The 12,418-nt window shown below is 57.9% G+C and overlaps 1 protein-coding gene across 1 annotated transcript in view; it reads right to left on the reverse strand.

Moving 5' to 3' along the window:
* HTT (huntingtin) overlaps positions 1-12,418 on the reverse strand; it is a 155,176-nt gene that overhangs the window by 7,585 nt on the left and 135,173 nt on the right. The window contains exons 55-64 of the mRNA XM_040489052.1: positions 10,639-10,739; positions 9,063-9,217; positions 8,577-8,716; positions 7,157-7,239; positions 5,437-5,567; positions 5,201-5,330; positions 3,300-3,455; positions 727-917; positions 448-562; positions 107-320 (exon numbers count right to left, since the gene is read on the reverse strand). Coding sequence (XP_040344986.1) covers positions 107-320; positions 448-562; positions 727-917; positions 3,300-3,455; positions 5,201-5,330; positions 5,437-5,567; positions 7,157-7,239; positions 8,577-8,716; positions 9,063-9,217; positions 10,639-10,739 — 1,416 coding nt within the window. The remainder of the gene's footprint in view (positions 1-106; positions 321-447; positions 563-726; positions 918-3,299; positions 3,456-5,200; positions 5,331-5,436; positions 5,568-7,156; positions 7,240-8,576; positions 8,717-9,062; positions 9,218-10,638; positions 10,740-12,418) is intronic.

Here is a 12,418-nt window from a genome sequence, read left to right on the forward strand (position 1 = left end):
TCACTTGGACAGCAGATCCGTATGGTCTGGAGTTCAGTGGCACTGAGCTGGCAGGCACAGGTGGGCCCGGGCCAGTCTCTGGGGCCCCGTACCCCACACCCCGCACCTGTGTACATGCAGGTGAGCATCAGGCCCAGGGCAGCCATGGCCCGGTGCGGGCTGTGCACGTTCACTCTGTCCACACTCAGCTTGACCAGGGACTCAGCATCCAGCCGGCACAGCTGTTCGGAGAGCAGAAGACGCTCCAGGCCCCGCAGGACGCAGTGGTAAATGATGGACGGAGTGGACTCCTCACTCCCGGACAGCATCACCCCACACATCTGAACACAAGGAAGACTTCTGGGTCAGGCCCCCGCCACTCGTGCTTGCTCCTCTGAGAGTACCACCCGCAGGCGACAGAGCGCGCACACACGTCCGTTCCAGAGGAAGGCGCCCAAGGCTGCTCACCTGAATTACTGACGCAGAGAATTCTGGGCCTACGTCCAGGGGATAGTTCTCAATCAGGTAGAAGGCGGTGGCACACATCACCAGCACGTGCTGTTGGCTATGAACATTCACGCAGCTGAAACCAGGAGATACGGGCCGGTCTGACGGTGCGTGTTATGTGGCCAGGACCTCCGCCCCCGTCCCCACGGAAGGGGGCCCACCTGGGCCCCAGGACCTGGTGTACGACCCCGCCCTTCCCCCGGTCCACGCCAAGACCCCCACGCAGCCAGTGCCACTCACTGGGCTGCCCCTTTGAGGTTGGACAGGAGGTAGTCGCTGATGACAGGGACAAGCTGCTTCGCTGTCTCATCCAGGAGGTCACACTCCAGCACGTAGAGGGCGCCATGCAGGGCCCCGACCCTGCTGGGCAGGTGGTTGCTCCTCAGTGTGCTCTCCAGCAGCCGGCTGACGGGCTCGGCCACGGCCTTGTCCTAGAGCACAGGCACAGGAGCAGAGGCTTGCCCACGACGGATCGGGAGAGGCCAACGAGGGGCTGACCTAAGCTACAGAGGAAGACTGGGTGCAGGAGCTCCGGCAGCAGGCCCCCCAGAGGCCCCTGAGCGGGCGTCCGGGCACCCGGCTGGCGGGAGCGTCCCCGGCTCCCCCGCTGACCAGAGCAGCCCCTGTGCCTCACCCGGTCACGCCAATGCCGTGTCCGCGCAGACACCTTCCTCTCGGGGGCCTGCGGTTTGGGCCGCGCCAGGGAGAGTGGCCCGAGGGACCGGCCGCCGGCGGGAGCCCTGCTCTGTGTCTCTAATGCATTCCCCTGGCGGCCGAGACTCCACACGTGTTGTCACAACGCGCCCCACCTGACGCCCCGGGAGAGGATGCTGGCAGCTGGCGCCTGCTTCCTTGGGACCTGCCCCCCCGCCCCCCTTTACCCTGTGCCGACTGTGCTTCGATTTCACCGGGGTAAATCCCAGCCATGAGTATATGTGAATCCTCCCAGAAAAAACGCAGGGTGGTCTTGGGGACCCCTAACGGTAGTCTGCACTGACCTGAACCAAAATACTACCCATGGCCGTTAGCACCCTCGACACAGTAGGGCGCAGCGGAACCCTCGCGCTCCATGCCACATGCGTCCCTCAAGACGCTCCTTTTAGAGAAGAGGCAGCCACAGGAAACGGTGTGGAAGTGGGGGTGACCCCAGGGCTCCACAAGCCACCCCACTTGGGAAAGGTGGCTACTGGCACCTGAGGGTCCCTGCAGGCCCCGCCCAGAGCAGACGCACACGCACCACGGCGGTGCGACGCCTTCCTAAGGACGGTGCCGCCGTGCATACAGCCCCTGCCTCTGGAAGCACCGCCAGGACGTGCAGCAAGGGACGCACACTTCCTGACACCATGTAAGTGCCTCAGGAGGAAAAGACAAGCTTCGGAGCGCGGCTGCCTGCACAGAGGCCCGTGCATGCACGTCAGGGTGGGGAGTCTGTGTCCATGCAGCAAGTCTTGCCTTAGGGTCTTCTTAGAAAATGATGATTGTTTATTTGGTTTATTGACAACACAACATTTGTCTAGGGGGACCTGGGCCTGAGCACAAAAACACAATTACAATGAAAACGAACCCAGCAGCTGAAATCCCCCACAAAGACAAAAGGACCCCTTCAAGTCCAGCTGCTTTGACATGTCTCTCGACGCCCGGAGGGCACACACTTTGAAGTGATGTGCTCACAGAAGGCAGGCCAACGGATTCATTGTTTCTGTTCCCTGACGGTGGCACCAGGGCTCTGGCCACCCAGGATGGATGATACCTGCCTGGGCACTTCGGGTCAGAGGGATGAATTCTACGGGGGAGCCAAGCCAGGAAGGGGCTAGAGTCAGGGCTCTGGGCCACAGACGTGGACTCAGACCTCTGCCATGTCCCATGTGACCTGGTCTCAGCTTCCTGGGGCCCAGATGAAACAAGAGCTCACCTTTGTGAGACTGGGCGAGGAGACCTGTTCTCGTGGTCACTGTCAGGACAGACAGGACCGAGCGGGAACACAGGGGAGGCAGAGGGACCGCACCACCGCGCCCCACACAGGGACCCAAGCCCCTGGCCGTGGCAGCCCCCACATGCTCGGTGGATGAATGAGTCTCCACCACCAACGTGAAGATGGGACTCCAGGAAACAGGGAGCAGAGGCCCCACAGATCCCGGGTAAAGGCTACGAAGCAAAGAGCAAGCACACGCCAAACCCGCACAGCCTGGAGTCCAGCTGTTTCCTTCTAACGGCGGAGGTTCTGTCCTTCCCTCCGCTGACCAGAGCAGGCGGCCCCGTGCAAACGCCTTCATGTGCTCACATCACGTCCAGTTAGCCTGGACCGCGTGGTGACGGACGCACAGAAAAACGGGTGCATGCCGCGCCAGCTGAGCTCTGATCGACTGGGCGCAGAATAAGGAAGAACGCAAAAGCAGGCAGTCTGCCCTCCCGCTAACAACAGACAATGGCATCCGGACATGGGGGACAAATGCAGGGTTTCTGGGGTAAAATGGCCCCCGGGAGGGAGGTCTGTTGGCGGGAAGCACGGGAGCCGGCAGCTCTTCAGCAAAGGGGCATGGGGGGAGGGGGGGGGCGGGGCGTGGGCAACTGAGGAGGAGGGGCCGGTCGTGTTCGCGCTACCCACACCGTGATGACCCAGAGCCAAGGGGTACAAGAGCCCTAAACCAAGGCTCGCCCACCATAACACGCTTCACGGTGACCTGCAGAAAGGCAGGGATGTTAAAACCGAGTCCTCCCACTCTCCTTCCGGGTCAGGCCTTCCAAGGCCGAGGCTCCCTACGGCCACAACATGCAGCCAGTACGAGGTGGCCTCCGCACCGCCTGGGGCTTACCATTCCGAGGACGGCAGCCGCCTTGCAGGTGGCAGGGACCAGGTACTGAATGAGAATCTCGTCTTCTGCAGGGTGCGCCCTCCTCAGCTCGGTCAGCGTCAGATACATCATCTCAAACTGGGTGCGCTCAGTGAACAAGTCTGAGACCACTAGGAGCTGGGGACGCAGAGCATTCAGACAGGAAGTAAGCCACAAAGTCCAAAATACATGTGCCAACATCCCCGAGACATTTAAATGTGGGAATTGACAGGGGCCCTGACTGGGGACGTACAATCCAATGGGAACAGGTAACGTGAAGAGCGGGCCACCCAATATCTTCTTCAAATCCCCCTGCATCTGTGTGGCCCACCGAGGGCGAGCACCCGGATCTTAGTCACGAGCGCGGCGGAACCGCTGAGAAGCTCTCTAGCTGTTATTCTGCAAGATACTAGGTCTCTGGGCAGCAGAGGGGACGGGGGGCTCTCCAAAGCCCTGGGGCAGAGGAAGGGGCAGCTGTTTCAGAAACAAAAGCTTGGCAACTCAGTCTCCCCAAAACGTTCAGTTCTCTGTTGTTCACCTCTTCACATGACACCACCTACGCATAAGCGTCACTGAGGCGAGTGCGTGTCTGCTCTTTAGGGACGCTGCGCCTCCTCAGAGGCCCCGGAGGACAGCGGGGCTCAGCAAGTCGCCACAGCAGCCCTTCTGAAGGTGGACGTGGTGGACCCTGGAGGACCTCCCGGTTTCTCAAGGTCAGAACCACTTTTGTGGTAACATCAAGACCCTTATCCGCCTTTTCACCTCTGTTCTCCTCTGACCACAGGGCGGTGTTTTCTCAAAGTCCTTTCGTATTACTATCAGGCTGAATGCGGAGCAGATAGCCTGGAGCCTGCTTCAGATTCTGTGTCTCCTCTCTCTGCCCCTCCCTGGCTCAATCTCTCTCTCAAAATTAAATAAACATGTAAAAAAAAAAAAAACCAAAAAACCCCAAACCTCAAAAATTATCACTGTTATTTCAAATGGATTAATAACTTACAAAAAGGCCTTTATTACAGGTGCTTGTAATTTATTGATAAAAAAAAATCAAACTGTAAACTTTTATTACAAATTAAAAATGAAATTCTTAAAACTCTCAACTTGACCAAATGGAAAATAACTTAAGAGCCTTAGAAGGTGCGAACTGAGAACAGCCAGGCTCAAAACTCCCGCCTGCAGGTACCGGGCAGAGGTGCCACCGAGGCCTAGGTGAGGGAAACCCGTGCCGCAGAGACCGCGCAGATGGTTGGCGGTAGGGGGTCAATGGGCAGGAAACAGGGACCCAGGGTCTTCAGCTTCAGACTCCTGCTTGCTTCTCGCCGGACGATGGTAAAAATGCTGATGCGGCGTCTCACGAGGAGCCGTTTGCAAACCCCACAGATTTCACTTCCGGCACCGTCAACACTGACGGGTGTAACCCACTCTCCGGGGTCCCCGCGCGTGCGGCAGCCTTGGTCCGCAGTTGACGACGGCTCCACACCAGAGCCCCTCAAAGGGGGTGTGGTGGTGGCACTGTCTGCACAACTCTCTTCTGACAAACCCGACATTTAAGAAACAGACCCTTGTGGAGACAAACGTGGCTATGTCACGTGGCCTCGAGAACCGTGGTACGATGGGCCACTCCTACACTACTTCCACCGTACCGAAAAGGGCATCGATGGGCCACGGATTGGAAAATCGGAAACGGCCGCTCCACTGGCTGGAGAGCTGTGGATCATCCTGCATCCGTGAAACCCCGAGAGTTCCTTCCCGGGTTCCCAGAGACCGCAAACTCTGCGTGAGCGTGCAGTGTCGTACTGGTGCGTACGTGCGAGCACCCGTGTCTGCGTGTGTGCCGTCACGAGCCCCATGCGCACGTGCAGGGGCAACGGGGGAGGCAGACTTACAGATCGGACCACTTCGCTGATCAGGATGATGGGGGTCCTTCTGGCTGACCCTGACGGCAGGATCCAGCGACTGTACAATTCAAGCAAAAACTGGGAACAGGAATGGATGTCGACTCCAGCCCGGTGCTTCCTGCAGAGTACGCAAGATGAGAGGCCTGTTTCAAGGGGTGCCCCAATCACATCAAATGACTGATGGGAAATTTCAAATCGCTTGAAATGAACGGCAGATAAGAAACCTGGAGTTGACCGGCGACGTGGGTGGTGATGCAGACGTGGGGACGTCGGCCTCCTCCTCCTCCTCCTCCTCCCACTCCTCCTCTCTCAGGGGCGTGATGCTGTTCCCCAGCCACACAGAGTGAATGGACACCTCCAGGAGACAAGGACACAGGGCTCAGGTGTCGGTCCCCTGAGCTGCAGACCCCCGTGCCCTTCCTGTGCTTGTTCTGGGGATGGCGGCAGCAGTGCTGGGAACAGGAGTCGATCTGTCCACCGGGGGGGGTGCCCCACCCCCCCCCCCGGCAGGGCAGCGCGCTCCCACGTCTGCTCTGTTCACGAGGGGGCCCTCCGGCACATGGCATGGCATCCACACTGCCAGCGAGCGTGTGCTGCATTCCCACCACCATCCGGGACACCGGCCCCAATTCCCACTCTGCACGGACAGCCATCTCCCCTTCCGACCCCACCCGCCGTGGGGGACTGGCAACAGGAGGGCAGGCTGGAGGTGGCCACCATAGACGGCCTAGGGGCTGCAAGGCCTCAAGCAATCTTCAAGCTCTGAGAGAGGGTGGCCCCCCTGCTCCCCTCATTCCCCTACAGCCAGTGACGGCTCAGCGTGGAGGGATTTAGGAGCCAACTGGCCTGTTAGCAGAGCAGGGTGGGTTCAGGGCTCAGCCCCAGATAAACGCACTACACTCAATTCTCGGCGGCTAGACGTGAACACAGGTGCTGAAGAAAGGACCCAGCCGGGCAAACATCAGTGTACCAGAATAAGGCCAGGCGCCACCCCAAGAGCCAACGTTGCTCACTCATAGCCTGCTCCTCAGAAACACTCCCGTAGAAATGACACTGAGCTCCATCACCTCAACTTGTCTCAAGGACAGAAGCGTCTCTGCAGGGACAGAGCTCGGACGGCCTGCCTGTCTGTGACTCCTTGATCATAGAGGAACGTGTGTGGGCAGGAAAGGGTGGGACAGAGGAGGCCTGGGGTCTCTGCTGCAAGCCTGTGCCCCGAAGGGACGGGGCTGCCCTCGGGACAGACCAGTATTTCCAAACCCTGCTCTGACCAGTGTTCTCCGCGACAACAGCTAACAAGAAAACAGTCCCGCATACCTGCTAAGTAACCCAGTGAGGTTTGAGAGGACACGGCGTGGACAGAGCAGCCATCAGGCTGCCACACCGAGTCCTTCCGCCCAGCACACACCCCCTCACAGCTCCAGGGGCCACGTCCCTGTTCCCCAGCTCCTCCAACCTCACTGTCATATGCGTGACTGTCCTGTTTTTCTGACGGGAAAACCGAGTATAGTTCAAGGTGACCCACCCAGTAAGCCGTCACCTGGGGCCCAGAGCGAGCCCATCCACCACACTGCACTATGGGACCACACTTCCCTCTGAGCTGGCAGCTGGGACACTCGTGGCGAAACTGGTGGCCCCTCAGAACACGGGCCCCTCTCTGTGTTCGCCCCACCCGTGCTGCTCTCGCCTGTGTGATGCCCCGGACCCAAGTCTAACTCACACCATCTCGCTACCTTTGCACACGCCTACACCAGTACGTGCACGAGACCGTTTAAGTCCTCCTTGGAGTAGAGCATATAGGAACAAATAAAAGAAAAACACTCCTTTTATTTAAAAACCACACGTAACTTTTCCTCTGGATGTACTAAATGGCCCGGATCCAAGGCTGACAAGGGACGGCGAGGAGAGCTGGGGGACGTGACCGGCCACGCGGATGTGACTGACCTGGCCGAGCTTGTAGCTCATGTTCCCCAGCTCCCGCTCAGGGTTGATCTGCAGCAGAAGCTTGTCGTGGCCGATGAGGGCACCTGCGGGCGAGAACACCGTGAATGCTGCCCTGCGCGGCGTCGGCCCGGCAGCGCCTGCCCAGACCCGCTGGCAGGATGGCACAGCTCTGTAGAGCCCGGAGGGTCTCTGGGGTTTTCTCTGCCATTTTATAACCCATTAAGCTGGGAGAGCCAGTGGGGCAATAGTGAATGATCACTTTTTCTCTGTAACAAACCAGCTTAGGACTCTGCAGGGGAACTGGTTGGGGCCTGAGCTGCAAAAACCAGTTGGCAGCTGCAGATGGCGCGACGGCCCAGCAGGGGGGCACCCTGCTCTGGGGGCCAGACCATGTCAGTGGGCAACAATTCCCAGGACCCTGCTTTGGGGGCCAGGCTGTCCAGCTGTGCCCACCAGAGTGGGGTGCAGGCAGAAGCCCCTACTCAACCGACCCATCTTTTCCACAGTCAGTCTTTTACACCCTCCACACCCCAGAACAAACGACCCCTGCCCCTGGCTAACCCCTAGTTAACCCTTTGCCAGATCGAGCATCAACACGCCGTCTTCCCAGAGGCTTCCCGTGCCCCTTGCCCTGGCAGCACGTGCTCTGCTCAGGGCTCCTGGAGCGCTGGCACTCCTCCTGGCACCTACTCTCTCCTGCTTCCTGTGACACCGGGTGAGGCCACTTCTTTCTCCTGGTGGGCATAATCCTCACTGGATCTATGGCCATCCAAGTTCACAGTCCTGACTTTAATTCAATGCCCCGGTAAGTACACTTCTACACAGAACATTTTCTGGATGATGCGTTTAAGGTGCTTAAAATCGCAGGATCTAACAATTCCTGAAATAAACTAGGGGATCAGAAAAACGCTGCGCTAAAATATTATTTTTCAACAGAAAACGTGTGCACACAAAATTCTCGTCTTGTAACCCAGGGTGACAAACTCGAGCGCCCATTTCAGGGGCAGGCACACAGCCTGCGGTGCAGACAAAGCAGGTGCAGTGCTGGGGGAGGGACAGCAGCCGGGGACGGAGAGCTCGGGCTCAGGGGCGCCCGGCCCCGAGGGGCTCTCAGAGAGTGCGGCCTGCCCTTGCCACGGTGCTCTCTCCCAAGAAGCTGGAGGTTCACGGGAATCGCTGATGGAGTCTGATTTTTCATGTAAGTGACCAGTTCTGCTTCCAAAGGCCTGACTGGGGAGAGACACGACTCCGGTTCAGTACCAGACTCGAGCTCCGCAAGGCTGATAAAATTCCCTGGTCCTGAGCAACACTCGTGGTCATGAATTAGGGCAGCACGTTTAGTATCGCAGCCTCCTCTTTAGTATTTCGGGCACATTCTCATCCCGGCCCAGGGGCGAATGGCCTGTCCTCCCACAGGTACCTGTAGTGGCTGGAGAGAGAGAGGGGACGGGGTCCCACGCTTGGTACAAGTGATGGGTGGCGACGTTCTCTCTCTTCGAAACCATTGCTTGGATTTCTTGCTCCACAATTCCTCTGATAATGCTCAGCTTCCTCCCAAACCTGAAGTTCAGAACAAAGGTCAAAAACAGTTATCTTCCTTCCGTCGAAACCTCAAAAGCCAAAAACCTCAGGGCTTCCTCCAGCTTTGCCTAAAGGAAACACAGGCACCGATACAGCAAATGGCACTTCCTCTGAGGCGATTCCTGTCCCCGGGCCCCGGGCTGGCCCTCGCTCTGCCAGAGTCCGTCCTGAACACCCAGGCCTCACTGCCACGGGTCAGCAGGTCACCTCTGGATCTGCACCTCTCGCGGCAAGCAACACGCACAAGTGTTGTGTTTGGAATTCTGTAACGAGGGCAAGGGCCCGGGGACGAGGTGTCGGTCACTCTGCACCTCGCTGGCCTCACCTGGTGTCGAGAGCTTTCAGGGGCTTGTTCCGGGGCTGCTGCTCCAGGCAGCTCACGGCCGGGTTGCCGGCCACGGGCACAGTCATCGCGCTCAGCACCAGTGAGGTGATGGCCTGCACGGCCAGGACGTTGATCTGGGTCCTCTCCGTGTCTTCCTAGAAGGAGAGTCCACGCTTTACCAAGTCACGAGCGGCCAGACACCCACCGGCCCACAGAGCCTGGAGGCCACGGTTCTCAGGCCACGTGCTCTTGCGGGGAAGAGCCCCGAGCGCTAGGGGCACACACCTCCCAGCAAGGGTCCTGTTTGGTCTGCCCTGATGCCACCGCCTACACACATCTGTGACTTGAAACAAATCTAATGGGCAAATGTCCACCTTTCAAAACAAGGTCTCTTATAGATACAAATCTCCAAACACAAATCACTTTTTAAGAAATTGCCCTGGGGGCGCCTGGGTGGCACAGTCGGTTAAGCGTCCGACTTCGGCCAGGTCACGATCTCGCGGTCCGGGAGTTCGAGCCCCGCGTCGGGCTCTGGGCTGATGGCTCGGAGCCTGGAGCCTGTTTCCGATTCTGTGTCTCCCTCTCTCTCTGCCCCTCCCCCGTTCATGCTCTGACTCTCTCTGTCCCAAAAATAAATAAACGTTTATACACCTAAACAAAAAAAAAAGAAATTGCCCTGAAATTTCCTCACTAATTTTAGGGACTTTGCATATGACAACCTGTTAATTCTACACATGAATTTAAAGACAATCTGGTGGCACCTGGGTGGCTCAGTCAGTTAAGTGTCCGACTTCGGCTCAGGTCATGATCTCACGGTTCATGAGCTCGAGCCCCGCACTGGGCTCTGTGCTGACAGCCCAGGGCCTGGAGCCTGCTTCAGATTCTGGGTCTCCCTCCCTCTCTCTGCCCCTCCCCAGCTCGTGCTCTGTCTCTCAAAAATAAATAAATGTTAAAAAAAAAAAAAGAAAAAAAGACAATCTGGATTTCTGACATATGTCTACTCTTTGAACATTCATTTCTACAAGTTTGTACCACACCTTCTAGCAGAATTAGGGACTTCTATCCCGTGACTTTCAATATCTCAGGCTTTGCCTTATCAGAACATGGCTTTTGCTAACATTATAGTAACATAAGGTCCCCTGACATTCCAAGACGCTTGATAAATCTCTGCAAATGATGCAGGTACACATGCGTACATGGTCTTTATAACGAGCCTTTTCATTCGATTCAACCTCCACACTGCACCTGAAAACTGATAAACGGAACTCACAAACATTTTCAAGAAAGGGTGTAACCATTCTGACCCTTAACATGTAATGCACTACGATGAACTGTACTGGGAACCCACTGGGAACCCAGGGTTCCACTGGGAACCCAGGCCACTCAGAGTTGGGGGGGGGGGGGGCGGTTGCTCCTGTTGTACAACACCAGTCTAGTATGAACTGGCTAGTCTTCTACAAACAAGACCAAGAAAACGAGCGTGCAGCCCTTCTTTAGGCCACCACAAACAATCCATCAGCTGTTGTAACTGCCCGTGTGCCAACCAGTGTACGCACGGGCCTGCACGCGGCCTTACTTCCGGCGGGCTCTCCTCCTGCTCCATCACGAGGGGCTGAGTCACCAGGACACCGAGGAGGGTGGCCCACGTTTCCTCAAACTGGGTGCGGCTGGTCCACCCTAGGAATGTAAACGTCGCGTGAGACGGAGGGTTACCCGCTCCCCAAACTCCTAGATGTGAAGGGGCAGCTGGGCCTGACCAGACGCTGCCCTGGGGCACCACATACAGCAGCCCCCTTGCCGCACACGCCAATTCCAAAATGCCGCCACACTGCCAGCTCCACGCCACCAGCGAGGACACGGAGGCACACGTCTGAGGCCACGCAAGCAAGCGGCACTGGAGGAGTTCAGCCCAGGCACCCTCTCGGCCCTCCGCTGTGGAGATGTGGGGACATCCCAGCGGGCTACCCTGGTCGGATTCAGAACTGCTTCTGCCCTGCTTACAGAGGGCTGACAAGTCTTCCAGAAAGTCAGACCACCACCCTGGGCCACGGGCTGCGTAACCCTGTACGAACAGCAGACCGCTAACCGCACGCTGGGAGTGGGTGAAGTGCGTACTCTGCGAAGTCCGTCTCAATAAAGCTGCTCAAACTAAAAACGTAAAAGCAATGGTTGCTCTGGACCCCATCTTAGAAGAGCGGCAGATTAAAAAGGGATGGAACGTTGCCGGGGCGCCGCATCTGGCGGGCCGCCCACAAGCAGCATCGCCACCGGCGGCCCTCACGGAGCGTGTGAGGAGTGCTCGTGTCCGAGAGCCGAGCGCTGCCTGTTCCCGCTCGTGACCTGCCAGGTGGGGGTGGCCGTGCCACTGGTGTTCGGGCCACAAGTGATGGGGAGGGGGTGCTGAGGGCAGGAAAACCAGAGCATCAACCTTCAGGATCCCCTTGGTAGAAGTGGACACAGAGGGAGGAGGAGTGACTCAGATGGGGAGTGGATGCAGACAGCCTGACCTGGTGAGGCTGTTGGAGATATGGAGGCCTACGCCACTGATTTACGGGAAAACAACAGGAAGCACACAAAAAAAAGGCACGAGCAAAGGCCACATCAGGAAGAGACCGTGGAGCTGCCCGGGGTCTGAGTGACAATTCGGGCACGAAGATGCCTGGGTGAGAAAAGGAGTGGATGTCACACAGGGTGGCCGGGAGGCTGCCTGGTAACCACCTCCAAGGAGAGGAAAGAAACCGAGCTTCCCAAGGCTCTGGTCTTGGGTCACCGCTGGGTTTCACTCTGGACAGGGTCATGAACTGTCTGCTTCACTAAAAGCAAAAGTAGACGCGAGAGGGTGTCGGCTGCCTGAACCTTCTGGGATCAGAAGAAGCACAAAATGTGCAGAAGCCGGAGACAAAGGGCGGGCCCATCGTGCAAGCAGATGCCCACACCCGCCTCACAAGACAAACACCCCAGATCTACCAATTACGACCCTCCCACCAGACCACACGTCGAGCCGCACAATGGGGACAAAAACACTGTAACTTCCACCGTGCTGCAGAAAGCAGGCAGGAACCCTGACCCGGAAAGTACTGATACGATTTACTGAGTTTCTAGGAGGGTCTCTCTTAGTTTCTGAATCCGTCGCGACACTGTGGATGACAAAGCCAGGGGTCCCGGAAGTGGAGGTGACCTGCCCCCTTCACCCAGAGTCCCGTGCTGTCTGACACAATGCAGAGTCTACCTTCCCCCTGCTCGGCCGGCCGTGCTGGCTCCACCCCGCCCCCGCCTGCTCGCCCTGCACCGGAGAGAAGGGCATCAGTGACCACACAAGAGCACACGGAGACAAAACCGCCCCCGCCAGGCAGGAC

Source organism: Herpailurus yagouaroundi, unplaced genomic scaffold (assembly GCF_014898765.1).
Source record: "Herpailurus yagouaroundi ecotype Mexico unplaced genomic scaffold, PumYag 28, whole genome shotgun sequence".
Classification (NCBI taxonomy): Eukaryota; Metazoa; Chordata; class Mammalia; order Carnivora; family Felidae; genus Herpailurus; species Herpailurus yagouaroundi.